At 34.9% G+C, this 26,421-nt stretch overlaps 1 protein-coding gene across 2 annotated transcripts in view; it reads left to right on the top strand.

Annotated features, from left to right (window-relative positions):
* The window catches only part of FBXL17 (F-box and leucine rich repeat protein 17), a 274,511-nt gene that overhangs the window by 16,688 nt on the left and 231,402 nt on the right, over positions 1–26,421 (top strand). For both annotated transcript variants that reach the window (XM_068177457.1, XM_068177456.1), the window contains exons 3-4: positions 1,230–1,487; positions 2,237–2,368. In XM_068177457.1, coding sequence (XP_068033558.1) covers positions 1,230–1,487; positions 2,237–2,368 — 390 coding nt within the window. The remainder of the gene's footprint in view (positions 1–1,229; positions 1,488–2,236; positions 2,369–26,421) is intronic.

The raw sequence follows: 26,421 nt of genomic DNA on the forward strand, positions 1-26,421 counted from the left end.
CCACAGGTCTTTGTGTCCTTTGTTGTACTAAGGGCTGGCACCAGTTCATGGCCTTTTGCCTCTGGCTATGCCACCTGGAGCTCAACTGCACCCTGAGCTATGTGCACTGAGTGTATTCCTCAACAGTTCTCCCTTTGATTAAATGGAGCATACTTGCTAATATATTAAAATGAAAAGAGAAAAGTTTTAAGACATTGAAACACTGCCCTTCCATACAGCATTACTACAAGTAAGAAACATAATAGAATGAAGACTGGCACAATTGCCATAGGGCACAAATGATTATCAATGTGAAATCACATATATTTCAGTAAACAAAGACAGTAATGTTTGGTGGCTACAAGTTACATAGTTCTTTTATTAGTTGGTATTCTACTTTCTGTTGCTTAAATGATTTCTGGACTTCTTATGCTAATTAGTCCACATACTCAGTTTTTCTGGTCTTTTGGTTTGGTGGCTTTCTTGGGTTGGTTTTTTTGTGGTGTTTGCCATATCTCCTTGCCAGAATTGCCTTTTACTCAGTTGGAATTGATTCAACACAGTTGTGGGGTTGGCTTTTTCAGTTTCTTCCTTATCTAAGAAGTTCTGCCAAATGTCATTGTGGTCTGTGAATTCTGTGTTCTTTGTGTCCACTGTCAGTAGTACATTAGTCTCCCTAAGCTTTGTTAACCTTCCCTAGGAGTTGGGGTCATTAAGGCACATCAAGCCCTAAACCTTAATAAGGCAATTCTACCAACAAGTAATTTATCTTTCTAATACCTGGACATCACAGATAGTCTGTTCATGGCTAAAAAGAGAAGTAGGTCTGTGGTTTCCCTCCTAGCTCTGGAGCTCAGTCTGGTACTTGAGAACTTCTGTCAAGCTGGGCAACCATTTGGGATTCTTTTTGTGGTGACATAAAGTCCGGCAGCTGCCTGTATTTTCTGTACTTGTTGAGCTATTGCCTCTGCCTCTGTGAGCTTTATCATGAAACCATCTAGCTACAGACTACATAGTATGTCAGAACTAGCTTTCCCACAATTGACCATTTTCTATCAAAACCCCACCCCTCTGAAGCAAACCAATTACAGTAAAATATTCAGCCATAAGGAAGTATTTGTAAAGGAGGTATAGTTTAATTTTTCCTAAAGCTCATGGAAATGTATCTTATAAGTAGCCATTTTTCTCCTAATGACATTAAAGATCTTTATGGAAAAAGTTATATGTGAGTATTTGTTTTTTCTTTGCAGGTCACTGATGAGCTGTTGGAAAAAATAGCATCAAGAAGCCAGAATATTACTGAAATCAATATTTCTGATTGTCGCAATGTATCTGATACAGGAGTATGCATTTTAGCAATTAAATGTCCTGGGCTCTTAAGATATACTGCCTACAGGTGTAAACAGCTTTCTGACACCTCTATTATTGCAGTTGCCTCTCAGTGTCCTCTTCTTCAGAAAGTGCATGTGGGCAATCAAGACAGACTCACTGATGAAGGCCTGAAGCAGGTAACCATCCATTCCACAAATTCCTTCTGTAAACTTAATATATTTCAGTTTAGCAACAAGAAAATACACTTTCATAGGATTTAATAAAAATTACAAAAAATCTTCTGTTTTAAAAGTTGATGTATGAAGACTTTTTTTTTTGGTGCAGTAAATGCTGCTCTCTAGAGACTGCACATACTTTTTTAATTCTTTTTAATACCCAGGGATTGAATGATCACTTTTGTAGTTACGTGTGCAGTGTGACATTCTATACTTCACCTCTATTGTATTGAATTTTCCCGAGCTTGGTTGCTATTCAAGCCCTGTGTTTAAATGACTCATTTTTGCTTCATGAACACTGAAGGTGATTAAGATCTTTATTTGTTGGATGTGCAGGAAGGTTTCATCAACTCTCAGAGAGTGTTAAAGGAGCATTTGGGACTTAGGGTAAATCAAATAAGCTGTTGAGCATAAAGGCATTGTTAGCTACCTGTAAACACAGTAAATAACTTAGTTCTTATGTGCTGCTCTTAGTTCTGTTTTGTTGACAGTAGTTAGCAACTTCATTTTGTCATGTGTGTAATTAGAATCTTTCTTGTTTGCATACAGTGTTTCAAAACCTGAAAAGAAAGATAATTTTTAATGGGGGGGTGGAGAAGCAGAAAAAAAAAATTTTCTCCCATCACTTCATTGCAGTCAAATATTTTCTCCCATCTCTTCATTTCAGTCAAATTCTATTGTTTTTTTCCCTTTGATTTCATCAATTGCAGCTCGGTTCAAAATGCAGGGAATTGAAAGACATACATTTTGGGCAATGTTACAAGATCTCAGATGAAGGAATGATCATTATAGCTAAAGGCTGTTTGAAGCTGCAAAGAATATATATGCAAGAAAACAAATTAGTAAGTACATCACGATTTTATTCTTCCCAAAGCATTTTTTGATTGTCAAAGTTTTCTCTTGCCCTTTATATTTTAAAAATTTTCTTTAGAATGGCTGCTTTTTGCAAGTGAATTCCTTAAAAATGTTCCTGGCTGTGAAAATTGCAATTCTACTGAGATGGCACAGAAGGTGATGCAAAGTACAAGTGAAACATACAACTTTTTGTTTTTAACATGGTATTTCACAAGTAATTGTTTGAGAGGGGTGTGGTTTGTATAGGAAAATACTTAGTTCATATCGAATTATTTTGTTTCTACAAGTGCAGTAAAAAGTGCAAACAGCAAAAGGATTTTTGGAGCTTAGGTTCTTGATTACAAGTGATACACGCTGATAATATTTTCTTGAAATATGTCACTTTCTCATCAGGATGGAGTAGTGTGCCTAAGCTAGTAGAAGGAAGTTGTTGAGAAGTAACAAAATCTTACATCCTATTCTAAGCAGTCTCCGGAATGATGGTTTCTAATGAAGAAAGAGAGTGGCTTGCAAATGGTATAGCATAACACTGACTTAGGTTTTTTTCTAAATTTCATTTTATTTTTAAATTTTGTTTCTTGCGAGAAAGTAAAACTTGTTTGCAGTTGAATTTTTAACTTTCGGCTAACATCGTGGTTATAACCTTTGTTTCAAAAGTGCTGAATTGGAACAAATAAATTGTGTTTGTAAGAAAACAGCATACCTTGTATTCAAGAATCATTTGATATTTGGCTTCAAAAAGACAAAGAAATGGTAATGCTAAAGATTGGGTTTTTTTAATATAAACCATTCTTAAATCAACAAAGAAAAAAAAGGCAGCCAGTTATTGGTTTTGATCAGAACTGTAGAAAGTTGAAAAATAGGAGATAGAGACCTAAACTGAGATTTCTGTGTAGTTTAAATGCAGAAGAAGGGCACGCCTCTCCTCTTGTATTGAAACACAATCTTGAATACTGTCAAAGCTAGTCCTTCTTACTTTAATACATAAAAAACTCTAAATATGAAAAAGAAAAATAAATTATCTGAGAAGTCTGGAAGTAAAAATGTCTTCCTTCCTTTTCTGGAAAGAGAAAGGTGGGTTAATTAAAATTATCTGTCTTTGAAAGGAAGAGGAAAACCTTCAAGATTTGCATAGTTGCATGTGAAAGATGGCTTAATTGTAATTAAGAAAATAGTGTGTTTAAATATCTGCATAAGTGCTTGATCATTGGAAAATATGGAGGCAAGGTATTAACTTAGCTTTCCTTGTAGATGCATCTTAGAGTTCTCATCATTCAAGTTTTTATTCTCTTTATAGTGTGAAATGTAACCTAAGAAGTTGTTATTGCAGTTATTAGCACTTAAAGACTTTGTGGTTTTAGTATCTGAAATGTCATCGAAGTTCCTGGTTGAAATGGAGCACAGGAAGTTTTTTAATCCTTTTTAAGGCAACCGTGAAATGTGTTCTTAACTTACACTCTACTGGATTGCTTCATTGTTGAAAACATAACATTGATTTTTAATTGCAAATAAGACAAAAATATTTGCTGTCAAATAAATAGGAAATTTCTCTCAATTTTGCCTCTTCTAGTAATTTGTCTAGTGACTTACCAAAACTGAATTTTTGCCTAGTTTTTCATGAATTTACTTTTTTTTTTAGTACCTAATTGTACTTAAATTCCCACCCATTCTTAATTTTTCACAGGGAAGAAAAAGTCTTGGGGCAAACTTGGTGTAGCTCTGTAAAATTCAAATTCAGATTCATAGATCTTCATATGTACAAATGAAATAAGTTTTGAAGCTGTTATGAACTCCAGTGTGTTGAATCCTTAGAATAAAATAACACTTGAACAATGCCATTAGATGACAAAGCTGAAGGAGCTGCTGTGCTTTCACTTTACTGGGGACGAGAGACTTTCAGATCTTGCTGGCTGTGTAGTTTTGTGTGATGAACGAAGACAACTTTTAAGAGGTTCTCATGTAGTTGTAAAATAGAAAATTTTACATGCCAAAATAAATTAAAAATACAGGGATTGTTTAGTTGTGGAATTACCTTAAGAGGGAGTAATGATTGGCAAATGGTTTGTCAAATTCTGTGGGTTACTTTTCTCCCTTCTAAAAAAATCTCCTTAATATTTGGTGTGGCATGTAATACTTCCTGCTCCTCTGGTGAAGCAGGTGGTTTGTGGAGATATATGTTGGTGTGTGTGTATTTTCAAAATGAATAAGTACTCATTCTGGGGCAAGAAAAGTGTAATTGACGTACAAGGGCTTGGTCTGTGTATTTAAAGTTCATACGTTGTCAGTATGCTAGAAAGAGGACTCCTATCCTCCCCTTTTAAGCAACTACTGTAGCATCCATGTAAATAATGTAATAGTCTTGTGTTTTGCATTTTCTTGTTTATTCCTTTCTCAGAGGTGCTTAAAATCATGTATGTGACTCTTACAGGCAATTTCTGTTAATCTCAAAATGTGTAGTGCATTACAGATAGTACGTGATGGTTGAGTTTTCATATAGGTTTGTCTCACACTAATGGATTTTACACTTCAAAAATACATCTAGGCAGAGACAACCATCAGCTGAATGATGCCTTTGTGAGTGTTACTTTGCAGTAAAATGTGTGTGTATCAGGCAACACAGTTCAGTTGCTTCATCTGTTGCTAAGTAACTCCATTATCAGACCGCTGAGCAGAAGCAGAGAAAGGAGAATTTATGTTCTGATTGCTGAGTATGCTAGACATTTCATAGAAAAATAGACCTTTTCCTATCTTTGAAGTGCTGATTATGTCATGCTAATAAGCAAAAGCTGCAATTAATAAATGGGACAAAGGACGCAGGTGGAAAAAGTCAATGTTGCATGGTTAACTCAACAACAGAAGGTTGTTGTTATTTACATAACTGTTTAGGACTTGTATCTATTCAAAACATGTTTAACATGTTTATTTTTCCTCTGTCCTTTGAATGACAGAAAATTATATGCTGAGCCTCTTCTCTGAAACATGCTGGCCAAATTGGGAACCTAGTTAAAAAAAAAAAAAAAAAAATTGTAGGACTTATGAAGTGCCACTGTGTGGTCTCCCTTGATCTACCCCCAAGCAGTCTGATGCAATTGAATAATCTCACATAATTTCAGTGTAAATGGAAGAACAGGTTATAGCTCTGTCCAGACAAAACTAGTAAATGTCTTAATTTCTTGGCTGAGTTTAATTGGATTTCTTACTTTATGGTTGTGACTGGTATGGTACGCTGTAACTTCTGTATTTGCATTATGTGAATGTTCAATTTGAATGAAGCTGGTGGGTTAATTTCATTGTTATCTTTGTACCATTTGCTGTTTTTAATCTTTCCACCTGACACAAAGAGTACCTAGCTTAGATGCAAAGTCAGAATACTGTTCCACACTAAAGTTTAATACTCTAGCTGAGACACAGAATGGAGGGTACTTCACCTGAATGGCTTTTATTGCAGTAGAAGGGTGGAGTCCTAAAATGTTTTAAAGGTTTTGTGAGATGCAGAACTCAGTGATTACAGTGATTACTGTGCGCCCAAATGAAAGGGTTATCTCCAGAAGTTTTTGTACAAGCTATTTTCCTTATTTCGAATAGAGGAAATCTAGATTTAGGAGCTCAATATAGAGCTGGATTAAAACCTTCTCCACTTAACTAAATTGATTTTACACACTATTTTCTTTTTAATTTATTGTCCTTAACTGGGTAACATAATGGCTAAAATCATAATACAGTGCTTGCTGAAAGTTAACAGGTGGTAGTTACAAGTTTGTTCCTTCCTATTCCACCCAGTGTCCGGGTTTTTTTTTTTTGTGGTGAACTAGATATGGGTAATGAGAGAGAGCTTCTAAAGGTAAAGAGAGGTGGAGTTTCAGATATTGTAAGAGAATGACAACATTCCTACCTCTATACTTTGTTCCCTTGCTCTCTTTTCTCTTTTACAAGCTACTATAGTAGCTGCTATGGCAGCACTTCTTCCTTTCCAATAAAATAATGTTGTGAAGTGGATCCTTAAAGGCAAATAATACATTTGATGGTTCCCAAATATGTTCATTAAGACAGTTAGAATATAACTTGACCGTGTTTCTATTTCTTTGTTAGACTCTTGAGTCTTCAATTTCAAGATAACCAAGTTTTGGCCCAGTTGGCAGTATGCTTGACATGTGATGACACTTTTTAAGTACATATTTTACAGGTGGCTATTTAGCAGTTTTTTAAGATGAGTATTCTGTAAGTGTTTGCTTACCTTTGCAGTTTGCAGCAGACAAGAGTTTAAATTCTAGTTAACTGTGATGCTATGTTTGATAGAAACTACAATGCTTAAGATATGTGAAAAATATGCTTTAGTTTCAGTAAAAAAGAATTAAAGTAGACTAAACAGAATATTACAGTTTTGTCACACATTTAAACAGTTAACATGCACTTTTACAGCATTGATTGGAATCAGCTTAGTATAAAATGCATACTAAAAATTAACTTAATTCTTACATTTTCTGAAAACAGTATTGTGTAAGCTGATAAATTTATTTTTGTCTTTTAATGATATTCCCCTCCCACTTGGGAGCCCTTCCTGTTTCATACCTGTCATCTACAAAACACTTACTTCAGCATTGTGCCTTGTGTCACAAACATTGAGAGGAGAGAGTATTTGCTTTGACTTTAACCTAGGAAAATTGTTTCAGGAAGAAAATATTTTAAGGCATATAAACTGTGCAGTGTCAAATGTTTAGAATGTATGGAAATAACTACTTTGTTTCAATGGTAACAGGTAAATGAAAGAATTTTTTTGGGAAAAATATTCCAAAAGAATGTAATTTCCCTGTCCTTTTCAATCCCCCACAATATATTCCATATGCTATTTGTCTTTTTACATGTGGTTGCTGAAAACTTCTTCTACTTGAAGAAATTTCAGAAAAAGAATTGATTTCCCATGTTTCTACAGGCATACTTTCCTAAAATACTTTTGAACAACTTTATTTCTTTATTTTAGGTTTTGAAAAGAGCTGTAGTTGTTCCAGACTTTCCCCTTTAATGACTATTTTTACAATTAAACCCCCATGTTCAGAAGGACCCCATTTCTGGTTTTCTTTGCAGACACAAGCACCTCCTTCTCCTTCAGATGTGACCTAGGTTTCCTGCAGTAGAATCTCAGACACTGGATTTATAAAAATAACAGGTTTAACAGAGATACAGCATCATGTCAGCAAAGATTGGGTGCCTTCAAAGAGAGACTCAGAACAAAGAAAACCCCAGGCAATTATACCCTTATGACTTACGCCTCCACCTCTCACACACTTGTCTCATGCCTTGATCTAATGGTGATTTTTGGTTTATGGTCTTCTGGCACTTTTCTGGTTTCTTTCTCCATGTCCACCACACAGGCAGGCCCTTGATATCTTGTGTCACTGAGTTACAGCTTCTGCTGACAACTGTAGCCTCCTTATTTTCTGTTTTTTTTTTTTTTTTCAGGTGCACATGCACACTGGCAGAGGATGGGAAGCTAAAAAACCACTAGTCTTAATATAATAAACATTGCCTAGCAACAACCAAAATGTCACTATGTTATCAATATTCTTCTCATACTAAAGCTAAAACACAGCACTGTACCAGTTCCTAGGAAGATGACTAAGCAAATTAATTATTCTGGCTGAAAGCATATGTAGGTCTAAGTTCACAGCTTCTGGCCTAAGGCTTCAGCAAATCCAGCTACTGATGCTAAGCAAGCAACACACTAAATCTCACAGCTTTGTAACTTCATGTAGCTCATCCTACTTAGAACTTGTTTATGCTGAATGACTAGCATCTCTCAATAAGTAGTTACTTGCTAAAAGTTTATATACATATTTAGGAAGACTGGGGAGTCATGGAATGGTTTGGGTTGGAGGGAACCTTAAAGAGGTGTGTGCCCAACCCTACTACCACTACTCTAGTAGGTCAGGTGGCTCAAAGCCCCATGCAACCTGTCCCTTTCCAGGCAAGGGGCAGTCCACAGCATCTCTGGATAACCTTGTCCAGTGCCTCACCACCCTCACAGTAAAGGACTCTGTACATACTGAGATGGATTTCTCTCTTGTGTATACTTTATATCATAGCTTCAGATAATGATGTTTCATCTTCTGTCAAGTACTAAGTTAGAGATTTCTAAAGCAAAAACCTTGTGCAGATAGCATGCTGGTAGTATGCACTAGTAAGGATGAAGTCTCTCTTGTATTTTAGTTTCTCAAACACTTTACATACACACCAGAACCACCTAATGTACCATAAAGGTAAGGTTCAGCATTTTAAAAATGTGTTTTACAGCTTTACTGATACTAAAATGAGGTGTGGGAAGTGATGCTTTCATGAAAACGACATGAGACATCTGTCTGGTAGTAAAAATGTTATGGAAAAGTTTGTCTTTTGACAAGCTCTTCTGAAACATTTACTTTATTATTTTTTTTAACAACATAAAATGATTCAGTCAATTTCTTAGAAACCTTAGAGTTCAGGTTTTTTTGTCTTTTGTCTTTTTTTGTTTAGATCCGTTGCATTTTGACCTGGGAGTTTCTATAATAGTGTTACTGCAGTGAAACGTTTATGCCAAGTTTGATCTTAATAGAAGGGAAAAAGGCAAAACTTGTGTACGTGTGCATAAATCAGCTACACGTATCTTCTGTAAAGGCATTAGAACCACAGTGCGGTCTTCAATTTTCAATATAACTTTATGTAAGTACTGTGTCTGTAAACACAGTGCGGTGCTGTCACCCTTAGGTGGCGGCATTGACTTTGTAGTGGTGACAAGCTCCCTGCCCAAGCTATAGGGAATTGCAAATGCATGGTGGATAATTTCAGGTTCCACAGATCCCGTATTCCCTTCACCTGCCAGGATTGCTATCAGAGTAATTCTTAAGTGTCTTAATAAGGTCAGCTGTATGTTTTCACCGCTTTCTGCTTATTTTCTATTTTTTCTTTTTAGAAAGGTACTGCATTTCAATGCTGTACATTTATTTGACATGTACATTGTGTGTGTATACACATTAAAAAGCCACCAACAGCTGGAGTTGTAATCTATATTGCTGCAATAATTAGACTTTTTGACTCTTGTCAGGTTAAATGTGGTTGATTATTGGCTGTACCTACTCTACTGTTTAAAAAACTTCCAGTTTTAATATTGATATAAAATTAGATATTATACCACTTAAAGCATTTCTTTGAGCTGTAATTTGTTACCACTTTTATTAAACATTCTATATATAAAAGTGTGTAGTACGTGTATACTGTAGATTAATACAATGACAAAGAAGTGAGTGGTGGAATCAATGAGTGGAAAAGTGGGTGATACAGAACTTTTTTCTACTGTTTGGTCAGCATTAATAAGGTGATCATTCATTTGATACTTGCAGATGATGTATTTTGCATATCATTTTAATAAAGGTTAAATGCATTTATTTATACATTCATGTGACATCTTTTTATGCCTGTGCATTAATGGCTTGCATGTTAGTGTTGTACATCAAACTTAGGAAGAACTGTAACAAATACTGTTCTCGGTGTTGAAGATGCTGGTATTGAATGTCCAAATGGATGGAGGTAATGCAGAAATCCTAAATGCAATATACAAACAAATTTCAGCAAGTTGTGAGTTTTAAATTTTGAGCTAGAATGTAGGCACTTCCACTTTTTTGTGTCTTTTGTGTGTTTTTTGGCTGCTCTTGTTGTTGAATAAGTTATTTGATCTTTTAATTAAAATCTTGATGACCAGGAATTGATAGCTGAATATGGAGCCTTTTCAGTTGTTTGAAATACCCATATTTAGTTGTTCTTTGGGATCACTAGGTATTACAGTACTTTAGTCACAAGCCAAAGTCCGTGATACTAGAGTGAAAAATCCTTCCACTAAAATATAGGCTGCTAGATATTAAAGTTACCTAAATGGAGCTGAAATTTCTGTAGTTTGTTTTCTTGTTGGGGTTTTTGTTTGTTTATTTGTTTTAGTGTGGTGGTATCTTGTGTCAAAGAGAGCACTGGCAAACTCCAGATGAATCCGTTGTAGGTTCTTCATCTGTTAAGTTGGTATCTTGACTCATGTTGTACTTTCTAAGATTCTTCATCCATTCACTAAGGATAGCAATAAGTCAAAACTGATGATACTTCTTCCAGTGAGCTGTGATGCTTACTGAAAGAGATGATAAGTATGATGCTGTGAAGCAAATCCCTTAAAACCGTCAGAATCATTATTTTTAAATAGTGGTAATTTGCATCAATCAAAGATAATATAAACACATTTTTATTTGTATACAACATAATCTTAAAACAAGATTATGTAGAAGTAATGAATGACAGGCAGGCATCTTTATTTATATAACTCCTTTCCAGCAAATTTCAGTTGCACTTTTTTATCTTTATGAAGCTAGAAGAATGAACTTGTCAAATTTCTGAAGCTGTGGGAAAACACTTTTGTTTCCCAAAGAACTTCACTGTAACTTACATAGGTTACAGTTTTCAGTATGAGAGGTCAGATCATTAGGATATAAGTTCTACAAATGTCTACATTCCCTCTTCTCATCTTTCTATAGTGACCGATACCTGGGAACACATATATAAATGTGTGCTCTCTGTGGCTATCTGGAGATGCTCTTCCAGGTAGTTGTATTGTCCAAAATGCTAATGCTGTTGGTAAACAATGTTACAGGGCAAATTGAATAGGCATGGAGACAGAACTGCTGAAATCATCCTAAATACTATCTTTTTTGAGTCAAGGTTAAATTCTTACGAGTTTTGAACTGCAACATCAGTCCCCCTGGTGGATACATTTTTACATTTATACTTGGACTTACTTTACACTTAAATTACAAATTTATAATTCATACTCACTTTATGCACTTTCATCCTGGGAATTACAGCATTATTTATTTTAGAATTTGCTATGGCCTTTCAACTATCATTGTTTTTTTAATCCAGAATGATAATAAAAACTGTGTTTGTCTGAACTTCAGACATAGTTACTTGTTGTAGTTATTGTAGCTAATTTTGAACATCCTATTCTGCTTTTCAGAACTATGTGTAGCTTTGCCCCAGTAGTTTTAGGAGTCCTTAGCTTTGTTTTCTTCCTTTTCCTGGTTTTGTATAGTTGTTTTTTTAAATTAATATTTTTCAGTAGTAACTATTAAAAGTTCTGTTGTATCTGAGGCCTTCCCTAAAAATTGTCTTGCTGAGGTGATCCTCAGACACCAACTTGTTGTCTCCGTTCGGTCTCCTTGTTCCATTACATCCAAATTTGGTTTGTTCAGTTTTTTTTTTTTTTTTTTTTTTTTTTTTATGTCTCTCTGGGAATTGTCCATTATTCTGTCATTATGCAATTAAATTACAGTTTTCTAAATCAGCAAAATTATTTTAAATTCTTTCAAGTTTTTGTGAGATTTATGTATGTGTGTGTGTAAATATATACATATATATATATATATATATATGTATGTATGTATGTATCTGTGTATTCTCGCTGTTACCCTACTGATTCTTCTCCCCATCCCACTGTGGGTAGTGATCTGCTGCCTGGGGTTAAACCATGGCAGTGGAGAAAATTGTGCTGGTGTTCCCTCTACTACCACCTTGGTAAAATTACAAGTATGCTTTAAGAATACTTTTTATCTGAAACATCAAAATGTAAATTAGAAAAAAAATCTGTATTGCAAAATCATTAAAAAATATAAAATATTATTGGGAAGTACTTATTTTTAAATATTTTTCTTCTTAAACATAGAGAAACAAACAAAAAAATCCTCCAAGGGTAAGGTTTTCATAAAGTATTTTTATTTTCCTCACTCCCAATACAAAAAACTACTGGATTTAGTAGATGGGTCAATGGCCCAACTTTATTGTGTGTGCATTGCCGGCATAAGTTTTCCAGAAGTCTTACTGGGACTGCTTCCAAGGGCTGCATTTTTGCAGTAGTGATCACATGTGCTGCTGTTGGAGGTGCAGCTGTGCCTCTGCCATGGCCTCTCTCATTAACACATGAGCCCTGTGCCCAGATTTGTTGGTAGGCCTTGTGTGTGTGGAGCTGTCACTCTGCTGATGCTGTCTGTGGTTTTGTGCTAGAGGTACAGCCGTACGGTTCACTGCTTTCGGGCTTTGCAGCAAGGTGTAGGTGTGACAAAAGAGGTGTTTGCTTTGAATAAAATGTCAGCTTTGCAACTCTCTTCATCTGCACTGCATCTGCATCTGCAATTCTCTTTTATTGTATTTCCCAGTCTGTTAATGTTTGGAGCCTTTAGAGTTTTTAAAAGATGCTTTTATAAAAGCAATTTTATAGTTTTCTTTAAAGTAGTCTTGAAGTTTTTTAATATCATTTTTGATTTGCTCTTTATGTGAAAATGAAAGTTGTTGGTTGCACTGAAGTTTTGGATTGTTTTGGTGGGAAGTGGAGTGTTTGTTGTTAATCTTGTGCAGTTTCTTGAAAATACAGGGAATTATTCAGCTATGTAGAGAATACTTACATTGTATAACATGAGTGAGAGATTTGTGATTGTATTCTTGAAATTGGATGATTTCAGCTACTACATAAGGCTGTTTAAATATATTTGTTATTTCAGAAAGATGGGAATTTCTAGAATGAAATAGTAGTTGATAATTTCTGTGGTTTTAGGCATTTCTGAAAATACCTTAATGGTACACACTTCAAAAAATTATACTTTATAGGTTTCAGAACAGCTCTATCTTGTACTGTTTTCCTTCATTTTTAGTGCATCTCTTGCATCTCAGCATACCTTAGAAAATTTATTCTTCCTATAAAGCTCATTCTTGAGCTAATGTGCTGGGGTTTTTTTAAAGTGTCTCTTAGAACTGAACAATCTGGAAGACACTGTACTGTTACTGTTGCTCCTAGACTACAATTTCTCCAGGTTTTGAAGTATTTGCAACAAAGTTTCAGGACGTTTTGGAGTGCTTTTAATGAGATGGAAATAGTGTGAGTGTTTGCTGTATGTACATCTTGTAGATGTCCTGTACTTTTTTGCTTTTCTTTTTTTAGTCTCGCTTGGGAAAGGTGTTGCAAATTAACTGTTATGGAAGGATTGCTACAGCTGACCTTTTGTTTTTTTCAATTGTGATGCTAGTCCTCCGTGAAATGATGTGAAACTGCGGTGCCTGTAGAGATAAGTGGTTGATGTTATTTCTTTTGCTGGGAGAAAAGCTATGTGGACAGTGAATTTTAAACTGGAATGGCACTACTTTCTTACTAGTTCATACAAATGGAAAATTAGGAGGACAATCATCCTTTGGCAGAAGTAATTTTTTGTAAGGCAACAAATTTCTTGTGATTCTATCTGGTAGGACTGTCACATCCTGTGAAGCCCACTACCTGCCTCATCTGTATGCTTCATTCTGTGGTGGCGGAAGTTATCTGGAAATTCCAAATTTCTCTGAAGGTATTCCAGCCATTTCAGATACTTTGGCAGTGGTCTAGTTGTTGTTTTCATGCTGGTGACAGTTGTGCTGCATTAGAACATAAACTCAGGTAGATCATTGTTTTCCTCTCCTATAAAGCACTCTGTCCTGAGACTGAAAAGTATTGTAGAAATGGGATAGCCTGGATTTTTATGGTGAGATACTGCTGGTTTAGTTCATTGGCTTGTGCTTTTACATGGCAATAGTGATTCTTGCAAAGAGATCTAATATATCTGGGAACTGACACCCTCCCAAAATAAAATTTGGATGAGGTAATGCAAAAAGCTGCTATGCTAAGTTCTTTATTTTTATTGCTAACTTTGGCTTAGCTAGTAATTTCTTCTAATCTTAAGAAGATGATGATAGTGCAGTTTCTACATTAAAGTAGAATATTGAAACAAATATTTTAAGCTCCTGCTCTCAAGCTACAAGTATTTGTAAGGAAAAATTCAAGTATATTTTAATCAAGAAGTATATCCAGATGCCTATTTTGACTATTTTTGTAATTTTTAAGCTATTTAATTAGTAATGCATAGAAATGTGGTGATATTAATTCAATAATTTGTAGTGTCTAGGTATTTTTGTGTCTGCAGAACAATGTCTACTTGCCATTTAGCAATAGATTTTAAGTTTGAAGATGGACAAGGTAATAGAAGGTGATTAAAGATACTATATGTTCATTAAAGACAGTTGAAAACTTGGTTTTTGTGTTATAAGCTCTTTTGATCTGAAGAAGTATCTCTCTGTAGTTGGTTTGCATTTAGATGCTACTAGCTGTGCAGAAATTTTATAGTGCAATATTTATATAAATGCTCCACTATTTTTAGCATGCTATTTGAAGAAAAAGAATTTAAATGTTTTATTCTATAATATTATCTGGCTTATATTTTCACACAATATTTGCAAGTAAAAATGTAATATTTTTGTCCAGCAGTTAAAAAAAAATTAATATATTCTTCTTGAATTAAACATGTTTCATGTCTTTCCGTGTCTGGTGTTTTTAGGAAATGCTGCTTTGAAAGAAGTCAAACTTCAGTGAATAATAAAAGACAACAGGCAGATTTAAGTATTTAGGTACCTTGATTTATGAATGTGTACCTCCATTAATTATTCTTTTAATCTGGTAATTCAGTTAAAGTTGTCATTCTATACGTATCAAATCTGCCATGCATGAAGTGGTGTGCTATAGCTGTGTTTACAAGGATAGGCAACTTTTGCAATAGTTAGTCTTCATCACAGGAGACTGTGCTGCTCTTTCATCTGTTTAATTCTCCAGGTATATTTGTTCCTGGCAGATTTCACTATCTTAAAAGTAGTGTTCATTTATTTTTTTTTTTTCAGGTAACACTGCAAATTATTCTCTTTGCTTAACATAGTAGGTGGAACTATTACTGTTTTTACTGGTTAACCTGTTTGTAATTGTATTCAGAAGACATATAATTATGGTTTCCTTGATTTTTTTTTCTAACTTATTTTCTTGTCTTGCAGAAAAGACAGGCTCCTGAATATAAGGAGTAATTACTAATGTTGTACACCATAAAATCAACATTATTATAAAAGCAGCTGTTGATTCTGAAAACAAATATTATTGAAGAATTGCCATTTAATTTCATATTGCAGTCACTGCAGTTTGTAGTACTTGCATAAATGTAGCAATACAATTTCTGTTTTCTTCCCATTTTCAGTTGGATATAGCTTTCCCTTTCTTTTTACTTTAGACAGAAATTCTCCTTCTAGCTAGGGAGAATGTGTGTGTGCCAGTCTTTCATTTAGAGAAAATCTCATTTTTCACAAAAAAGGAAGAGATCTATATGAATATCTCCTTATAAATCCTTAAAAATTCAGGTTTTTTCCTACACTAGATAACAGGTGAACCCACAGCAGTATGACAGATGTGTTTTTGCTCTTTTATTATCCTTTGAAAAACACAGCTTGCCTATGTTCAAACCTAGGTTTGAAGAGAAACATGGTTCTTTTCTGTATATACATGTCATCTATGCTAAAGATAATTTATTTTGAGATGGATTATTAGATGTATATAGAGCAGTGTGACATGACTTCGCATAGGATGAACATTTTCTGTTCAGAGTGTGGAAAGGTTTGGTAGGGGTACCTGGTATTTCTTTCGCTATGTCCAATGGTCTGCTCTAAGTGTAGGATCAAATAAAAGCAGGCAATAGTAGTTTTTGTGTTGTTTTGTCTTGGTTTACTTTTGCTCATCTATGCTTTGCTCCTTGGTGGTTTTATGAGAGGAATGCGGGAAAATAAGGAAAGCTCTTGACTGTCTTTTGTCTTGTTTGAGAGGCTTTCCATCCCTATGGTAAAAATCAGTGGATGACATTTTTTTTTTTTTTTGGTAGCTTTAACTAATATATCTAGATTTTGTCTTGGAAAAAGAAAAATGACGTTCCTTGGTGATGGGTTTTGGGTGGAATTTTTTACTTGTTTGCTTTTGAGGTTTTGGGGTTTTTATGATCGCTTGGAGAATATGGCTTGGGGATTAAAGAAAATGAGAATTCTGGAAAAGCCTTGCTGCTGAAATCTGCAAGATGATTAAAAAAACTTGCTTTCCGAGAAGTCATGTGCTCTCTGATACTGAAAAGAGACTTTATAATGGATGTTGTAAGCTTCACTCCTACTTTTTCCATGTTTCTTCCCTAAAGTTGAAGCTTGGCTTAATCAAATGACAGATCAGTTATAAGTGATGCTGCTCTCCAAATACATGCAGTCTTACAGACGATTCTGGCTTTTTTCTGCTGGAAAAGAGTGGGGATTGGCAGTCAGATTTTCCCCAAACTCATGTTTCTTTGCCTTTTTTTTTTTTTTTATCTATTTCTGGGACATGTTTAAGTCATTGATGCTATTAGTACTATTTCTGGGAGTGAATGTAAGCCATTTTTATTGTAGAGGATTGCTAATTTGTGCTCCACGTGATCTTGTCTTTAAAATGAAAGATTACTAAACTAATAGATGAGTGTGGAATAAAAGGAATAGATTACAAGCATCAGACTAACTTGGAAAAATTAATTCTTGAACATGTTCCCTGGTGTATAGTTCCTCAAAATAAAAGGAGGAGGGGGAAGCCACATCTTAAGACATTGAGTCTGAAGATAAGTATTATGAAACATTATTTTGGATTCGTCTTTAGCAGTGAAATCTCATACAGCTGTACAGCACATTGTGAAAAATTATTTTACTGCTGAGCTAGAATACTTTTGCCATAGGTAGACTTCGGCCATATAGATTGCACGTCTAAATTCTCACTGATATTTTCATGTTTTATTCTATGTTACCATTTTGTAAACATTTGCTGATGGATTTTGATGGTAGAAAAATGTCTTTAAAAAGACAAACTTGTTTAGCAGAGTAAAGATTAAGAAATTGCTAGTAGACAGGTGGTCACTCAGTGATAGTGCAGCATTTATAAATTTGTGAACTTATCACTGAACTGGCATGTATTCCAGTGCCTTGATGAAATTCAATCTATTATATTAACACAGTGATTTTTATCAACTAAACCAAAAGTCTTTATTAGTCAGTTTTGAAACTATTTCTATGTGAATTTATGAGCCTAAATCAGTACTTGGACTGTTTAGAGGTGAATTACACAGATGGAGAAGTTTTAAATTACTCACTATCCCATAGCAGCTACAAAGAGCAGCTATGTTGTGATTAATTACTGTTGTGATTAAAGGTATTTTGGTATGCCAAATGCATTTTGTTGTTTGTTTTCCTCCTAAACACTAACTTAATATTATGTAAATAGTTTAAATATCAATTTATAAACTATTTTGCTTTAAAGTTAGTTGGGGTAAATTATATGCATCTGTGCAAGGTGAAGACCTCTCCTATGTCAATTTTTTTTTTTAAAGCACAACACACCACATTATTTGTGAGTTGCACAACTCACAAAGCACAGCTCATTGCCAGTATGTGAGGAGTTCTGATGGATGGAGGCTGACAGATCAACCGTAATATTCTATTCCTGTTATTAAGAATGTGTTTTTTCTGACCACTGTGGACTGCTTCAGGGGATGGTGTGGTGTGAGGGAGGAAAGGTGCAATTTTCCTCTACTTAATTATTGTACATTTCAGGGGAACTGTTTATTTGTTGCTGTAATTGAAGTTGGTCTATGGAATGGTTTTAGAGTCTCTTATCTTTTTGAAAACTGTCCCTGCTCTCCAGTCAAAGGGAAACAGAATTTCAAAGATACAGATAAATGAAAAAATTAGATTCTTCTATTGATTGAGAATTTTGGTTTGAAAGTAGCAGCATTAAATGCTGACCTCAATTAAAAATAATAAAAAAAACCCCTAATATATTGAAGATGTTATTTTTTTGATTCCTTGTAAAGCTTTATTTTTGTATAGCCATGTTTTTTCTTTACCATTTCTCTTCTGAAATCAAAATGATTTTTGCAAAGGTTTTATCCTCGTTATTGAGTCTAATCTAGTTGTTACACAAATAGCATGTCATTTGGTAGCTAACTCTTTTTTTTCTATATAGTGCAAGTGGTATTGAAAATGTTTACTGAAAATTATTATTTGTCTCACAAAGATTTTAGATGCTTTTTTTTTTTTTGTTCTCTCTTGCAAACTATTTGAAGGAGGCAAAGGGCTTCTGTCTTTGCAGACCATTCCTTTTCAAATGCAAGTAGTAGATTACAATTATGATGCAACCCCATAATTTTCACCTTGCTGTTATTCAGTGTTATTGCAATCCTTTTAAGTTGACTGAAGTGATTTTTTTTTCTCTCAAGCATTCCTTCTTTTGAGCACTTTTGTCTTTGCCTTATGTACTTTCACAGTTTATTTTCAGTTTTTACTTGCTAACACTGAGTTTGTTCAAGGTCAGTTTGTTTAGCTTTATCTGTCTGATACCATTAAGACTAGCATCCTTACCCAGTAACAATAAACAAGGTTTCAAAAAGATTGTTGTTTTGCATCAGAATGGGTGTTAAGACTTCATTAACAGGTATGAGAAGTTATGAGCATCAATCCCTGAAGTATCACCCCAAGATGGTGGTAAGATCTGCTCTGCTCTGCACAAAGCAGTTACTCAGTAGGATGCAACCTGCAGAGTCAGTCATACCTTCCTGGTATGTGGGGGCTGTTGGATTGTGGGTTTTTCCTTTCCCCTTCATACCCTGTCATACAGAGAGATGTGTCACTGCTCCTTGCAGTTGATCATCTTTTCCATTAAAGTTATAATTTCAATCAACTTTTAATCTGTTTCTGGAAAAGTTCCTAGCTCTAAATATCTGCTGTCTTTCTAATTATTACTTTAATTGTCTTTCAAGAATGCTGAACTTAAGTTTTGTTATTTTTTCCTTTGTCTGATGAATTGTTTTTTTAATTCCAGAACAATTGAAGTATTTGTTATTTATGCTTACTTTAAAGCTTCACATAGGCTGCCATATGCAAAGATATCTCATCAGTTTGCATCATGTGCATTTTGTTTTATTCTGTTCAGATCAGCCAAGAAATATTTAAGATACTTTTTGTCTTATTTTCCTCAGGTATTTCCAATGTTTTTGTCATCCTTATGATTTTCTTTTAAATTCTGCAGCTTTGTATCTAAATTCAAATCAGAGAGAGACCTATTCCAGTTTAATTCTCACGATTTTGTATACTTGTCCTCCCTGTATTATTTTGTTTTGAAGACCTATTTTTTTACCCATTATGTTAATCTAGTAATGCACTTGTAGGTTGAATAAAAACCCATTTGGAACAAAGATGATGTAGGAATAAATACTAACAGATGATGTAGGGATAAACACTGACTGAATTGTCAGACAAAATGTGATTGTTTTATTTGAAAAAGCTGAATTTTGTCAACAAACCATAGTTATATTAAAACCTATGAAAATCACTGTTTGTCTTAAGGTAGCCAGCTCCTTTAAATACAGTGCAGTATTCCTTAAGGAGAAATTGTAGTGCCTTGATTTTCCCAATTAGTGCCTTGCACAAATTCTGACAAATTCATCTATTGTCATGACTTCCTGTAACTGTTACAGTTGTTGTGTGATCTTGCAAGGATGGACTTGAGTAAATCTTTCTGATGCTAATGTAGTGACCTGGAGTTTCTTGATGGAAAAGGGGTGAAAATAGGAGAGCTTATTTTCTATGTATTCTTTCTGTTCATTTCAGGATTATTCCAGGTTGCATGTGGGAATGTCAGCAAGTTACGATGCTCTATTGCTGTGCAAAATTGTCTTGCCATGAAAAGTTCAGCAGGCCTCCAAAGAGTCCATCTAGTTTCTGGAGTTTGAATGATACTTTTGAGAGACAATAATTGGAAAAATTAGTTGAATTTCCAACAGAACTTAGTTAAAAATTAATACTGACTGCAGGTACTGATTTCTGAATTGTGTAAGAGTTAATTAGATCTACAACGCTTCAGAATATCTGATTTCAGTTTTGGAAGTTAAGCAGTTTACATAATTGAGTTCCTCTACGCATACTTAGGTCTTCAAAAAGTTATTTCAAAATGCTTTTAATATGCTCCAAATATTTTTAATATGCTCAGTTTCTATTAATTTTGAAGAATGATCAAGTAACACTCTGGAAGTCAGGAACTTCTTATTTAGGGCATTAAATGTGTGATCTTTAATATCAGGCTCTGACCTGATATTGTGTCATGCAAGTCTGTGCTTACAGAGGAGTGGAAATGTGTGATTGTGTCCTTTGTGACATGAGCAATTCTTTAACTGGACTTCCAGACTCAAGAAGATTGTATGTCTTTCAAATATATGCTGCACTGAAATTTAAACAACAATAGCACATGTATTTACAAAGCTAAAGCAAAATTTATATTATTTTTGTGTAGTATGTAAAAACTTGTATACATTTTTATTTTGTATATTCTCCAAGTAACATAATCTGATTTAAAGTCCTCCTTTACTTTGCCTCTTTGCCTTCTCTTGAAACACCCAGTTGCAAGGAAAAAGTGGATATAAAGAACCTGCTCGTTTAACTCTCAAATACCTAATGTCAGTAAAACTAAAATCATATTCTGCTCCTCTCACCTCTGACCTTCCAGTGGTATGAACCAGCTGGCCTTCTGTCACTTCCTCCAACATCAATTGGAAAATTGTAATAATAATATTTTGGGGGAAAATGTGCCTCTCAGTTTAACTCGAGGACATTTGCTGGGTTTTCTTTTACAGGGAAAGAGGATTTAAACAAACTTTCCATAACATTTGTTGGTTGTGTATTTTGTAGTAACCACCATGAAGTTCACTGCATTTAGGGAGACTATGAAGCCAAGATGAAAAGATATAAATTCATGAAGGCTCAGTTTCACAGCTGGTGTATAATCCTTTCTGTTGTCTCTGGTGCCCTGGCCCCGGTACCCAGCAGAACAAAGGGAGCTGAATTGGAAATGGTGGGAGCTGGGGAGCCTCTCGCTGGCAGCACATCTCATGGCCATAGGCCTTGTCAGGGCGCAGTGTGATACCCTTTATTCAGGGTGACAGATGCGAGGTGGGTTTTGCGAGGGGGAAGTCATTACTAGTGTGAGGGCAGTGTCAGATCAAAAGTAACCAGTGATCAAACAAGGTAAAGGGCTGTGGAAAACAGGCTTTCTGTCTGGCCTCAGCACCTGCTGGATCACTGAGGGGAATAGGCCTTGTGTGTCAGGTTGTGCTGATTCCCTTTGATCTGCAGTGAATGAGCGAGGATGGAAACTGAAGGGGAGAGGGAAGAGTTTGATTTCCCATTTCTTCAGGGTAATTGAAGGTGCTTTGCTGTGTAATGCTGGCATGGACTTCACAGCTGAAAAAAATCTCCAAAAGACCCCTATCAGAAGTAAAATGTTCAGGGCTTGGGTTTTCTATTTCTAGCTTGGTCTCACTGATGAATTCTTCAGTGATGTTTCATTTTGATGCCTGAGGATAAAATCTGAAATTTATATTAGATCATATTAATATTCTAATATCAATTAATACTATATTATCAAATATTATAATATTATTAAGATTAAAATATTTGAAATATTTATATTATATTTCTTTAAACAGAGCTGCATATGCTATAAGTAGATGCATTTTTTTTTTCCTGTGGAGACTTTTACTATGACTTGTAATGTTAAGTCTAGTTAGCTATAAAGCAACAATAAGGGATTACCTGTAAACATTTCAAGTGTGATGTTAAGCCATATTTGGTGTTCCACAAAGTGTTACACTTCTGAAATACTTACCCATATATATGCACACCTGCAAAACCTAAGTAATTTTGTAGTTGTGATGTTTTTTATGGTATTCCATGACATAATTCAGTGAATTAATATATTTTATTATGCAAGCTTCCTTGTACTTTAGATAATTCCTCATGTCTGCACCTTTTTTTATTCTGTTAAGTACATTTTGCAATTCATTTTGTTATGGATGGCTTTCTTTATACAGCTATGTAGTAAAAAAATTTTATTTTATTAGTAGGCATTCTTATCACATTTAAATTATAAATTTAGTTTTCTGCACTCAAAATGAGGCATATCTGCATACAACTTGTAGAGTGTATACTGAAAAAAATTGTACTCAAATCAACTATTAGAAATTGTTTTGTAGTTTAACAATCATATTGACCTATTTTCTAACTATGATCCAAGCTTTCTTTGTATTTTAGAAAAGATTCCAAACTTACTCCCTTTCTCCTTCTCCTTCCCCTTCCCTTTCCCCTTCCCCTTCCTCTCCTTCTCCTCTCCTTTTTTCATTTCCCCATAGAGTCATAGAATGACTTCTGTGGGAGGGGAGCTTACGAGTTACCTGGTTCAAATTCCTGGCCATGGACAGGGACACCTTCCACCAGACAAGGATGCTCCAGGCCCTATCTTACGTGGTCTTGGACACTTCCAGGGCTGGGGCAGCCACGGCTTCTCTGGGCAACCTGTGCCAGGGCCTCACCAACCTCATTGCAAAGAATTTCTTGCTAATACCTGATCAAAACCTACTCTTTTTTTTTAAGCTATTCCCTCTTGTCTTGTCATTCCATAGTCTTGTAAAGAGTCTCTCTGCATCTTTCTTGTGGGCTACCCTTTGGGTAGAAGTCACCCCAAAGCCCTTTGTTTTCTAGGATGAACAATCCCGATTCTCTCTGCCTTCCTTTGTAGCAGAGGTGCTCCATCCCTCTGATCATCCCTCCTCTGGACTCACTTCAAGACATTCACATCCTTCCTGTGCTGGGATCTCAGAGCTGGATGCAGTAGTGCAGGTGGAGTCTAACAAGAGTAGAATATAGGGTATTTTTGTCTCAATGAGTATGTTTTGTGGTTTTTGTTAAATCTGAAAGTGTTACTGTGTGTATATTGCCAGGTATTTCAGTGAGTAAAAAGGTGCATAATCTTCCTTGATATCTTGAAATATATTTTAAAAAAGAAACCTAATTAAAAAATACTCCAGAAGTTTTGTTATCAGCTTGAAAAGTTTTACATAGTTCAGTATTGACTAAGCAAAATAATACTGACTGTAGTAATTTCATAGTTCAGTAATGAAATGTCCTGTGCAGCTCTGTAATATTTGTACTCTTACTATGGAAAAAACCTAACCTGGTGTTCTGAGCTCATTCTGTACTTCAATGGCAGCCTTTTCTTCTTGACCTCAGCTTTCATGCAGCTTCTCAAGCTTTACACTTGAATTAATCAATCTTCCCTTTCAAGTGACCGTGTGGCTTGAAATCAAAATAATAGTCATACAATAATTATAAGGAGTAACTAGTGTTCAAATATCTTTTAGAGAAGAATATTTAGCTCAGTTTGTTCTTTTATTCTCTGAGACGAAGAAAAATAACTGCAAATCCACACAAAAAAAAGTCAAAATTCATTTTTTGTATTCAGAGAGATAGTTATATATGGTTTTCATCCTGCTGCAATGTAGATAAATGGGAATGAATACTATGCATTTCCTACTTCTTACCTTTGTTATTTCTGTTTTTTTGTTATTAAGTAAAATGGCACTTTTAATGTTCCTGTGAGCAGTAAAGTATAATAAAGTTTCAGCTGCAGTGCCATCTGAGTCCTCCTAGTATTCACTTTGACGTAAAAATTTAAAACTCTATTACACTTTGCCTATGGTTTTTGTTCTCTAACAGATTTATCATTTAACATGTAGCTTTAGGTAATGTGTTTATCTTCTGAAAGCTCAATGTTCCAATTGGCAAAAAGTAAAACCCTAGCCAAAATAAAAATATCATCCTACATTTGTTCTATACCCTGTCTTGGATTTGCAACCATTTGAATAAAAGTAGTGCAAGACCTGTCTGTAGGAGATTGGCTATTTATATATATATTTTTTTCTTACTTTAATTTTTTCTTTGCATTAATATAGACTCTACTCCTGCTACTTCATAAATTTTGTACCTCTGCCTTACCTACAACCAAACAACAACGATGAAGATACACCAGAAAATGGCCAAGATTTTAGAAATAAAGCAACTTTCTGACTTTCTGTCTTGGGTTAGCTTTGTTTACTGTGCAGGGTTTTTTTTTTCCCCACTACAAAGCTAAATAACTGCAGTGTTAAAATAAAAATATAGACTCTACTCCTGCTACTTCATAAATTTTGTAGCTCTGCCTTACCTACAACCAAACAACAACGATGAAGATACACCAGAAAATGGCCAAGATTTTAGAAATAAAGCAACTTTCTGACTTTCTGTCTTGGGTTAGCTTTGTTTACTGTGCAGGGTTTTTTTTTTTCCCCACTACAAAGCTAAATAACTGCAGTGTTAAAATAAAAATTCTTAACTTCTAGTAGGAACACTGAAATCTTCTGAGCATCTCTGGGGAGTTAGCATTTGAGAAATTCGGGTACATGAAAAGCTCAGAAAATATGACTAAGTAATGTATACATGCAAATATCCCACAAGTGGATGCCAGGAGGATGGTGTCAGGCTCTTTCCAGTGTTGCCCAGTGACAGGACAAGGAGCAATGGCTGTAAATCAAAACACAAGAATTTCTACCTCAACATGTGGAAGAACTTCTTTACACTGAGGGTGGCAGAGCTGTCAAGAGAGAGCGTGGAGTCTCCCCTTCTGGAAGCATTCCAACCCCACATGGACATGTTCCTTTGTCACCTGCTTCAGGTGGCCCTGCTGTGGCAGAGGGGTTGGTCTGGATGATTTCCAGAGGTCCCTTCCAACCCTGACAGTTCTGTGATTCTGTGATAAAAGGTAGATAAATATTTTTGTGACTTAAATACAGGCTAATCAAAACATTAGATCTCAGAAGGAATAAGAAAGTCATTCACTCATCCTTTTTAGCTAATAAATTGCTAGAAAGATCTGAGTCAAATATTTCTGTTCATTAAAAATAAACAAATTTTTATTTGTGAGTGAAGAGACTTCCATGACCATCCAACTCCAAAATCAGTAGTTCCCTATATTTACAGTGTTGTAATTGGAGAGGGAAATATCAAATTAAATGCGTTTTAGCTGATGCAGCTTGGAGGAAGATGAAATGGGTGAAGTTCTGAGTCAGAGCCATCTAATGGTCATAATTACTATTAGTACATTCAGGAATTTTTTTTAAGACACTAGTTGTCTCTTAATCTGATATAAGTCTTGCTATATAATTTACTTTACTAAAGCGTTGCTGTGGTAGAGGAGCAATAGAAACTTAAAGAATTCAAAATGGTAATTTTTCTACTCCAGTTCACTACATAGCACAAAACTTGCCGTAATGTCATTTTAAAACTTGCCATAGTGTCATACATATCATTTTGCATTTGTATGTATGTAGTCATCCATTAGTAATATGAGAATATATTGCTTTACTTACTAAATGAGTTCAGAAATAATTTGCATACTGACATGTTTAATTTTGTAGTCTTTTGAAAAGAATGTTGAGTGCTTCCCCTGTAGGTTCATGCTACGGTGTCTTTGACTCTTGAGCTGTCTGGTAAATGTATCACAGTTTGAGAGAGTAATTTGAGGTATTAATTTGGGCTAATTCATTACTTTGGATGTCTTCAGAGATGTTCTGCTGTACCCACCATGTTTACTTTTATTCATAAGACTCTCTCTTATATGTAAAACAATAAATGTTTCCAATTTTAGTTTTGTCCTTCTAGCAAAAACCATAGTGTGTCCTGTGCCAGCCATTGCTTAGCTAATGCTGAAAGTAAAACTCTATGTGTGTTGGATGCTTTAGGTACTTACTTCAGTAAGATTTCTGTGACAGTGATTCAATTAATTTTATGAACAAGATATATTTGTATGACAGGATATTGTGACATTGTTTGGTAAAGCTCAGTTGAAGAATGAATAATAACAGCTCATCATGTGTTTTGGAGTATTTGAGGGCATAATTTAACAAAGGCTCTAACACGAAACCTGTGTCGTATCCTACTGGTTTTAGTATTTGTGTGTTGGGGCTTTCTGGTGGATGTTTTGGTTTTGTTGTTTTGGTATGATTTTTGTTTAGTTTTGTTTGAGCTTTTGTGTGTGTATGTGTGTTTGTTTAGGTTGGTTGGATTTTTTTCTCTCCATAAAACCACTGAGCTGGCAGAGTGTGCTTTCTTTATTGTTGCTGCAATACATTTGCACAAAGTCTAGTCCTGTAATGGAGGGCAGAGCTTATTGTTAAATATTCCAAGCTATTGTTAAATATTCCATGAAATTTTAAATGTGGCA

The sequence above is a fragment of the Anomalospiza imberbis genome, chromosome Z (assembly GCF_031753505.1).
Source record: "Anomalospiza imberbis isolate Cuckoo-Finch-1a 21T00152 chromosome Z, ASM3175350v1, whole genome shotgun sequence".
Lineage (NCBI taxonomy): Eukaryota > Metazoa > Chordata > Aves > Passeriformes > Viduidae > Anomalospiza > Anomalospiza imberbis.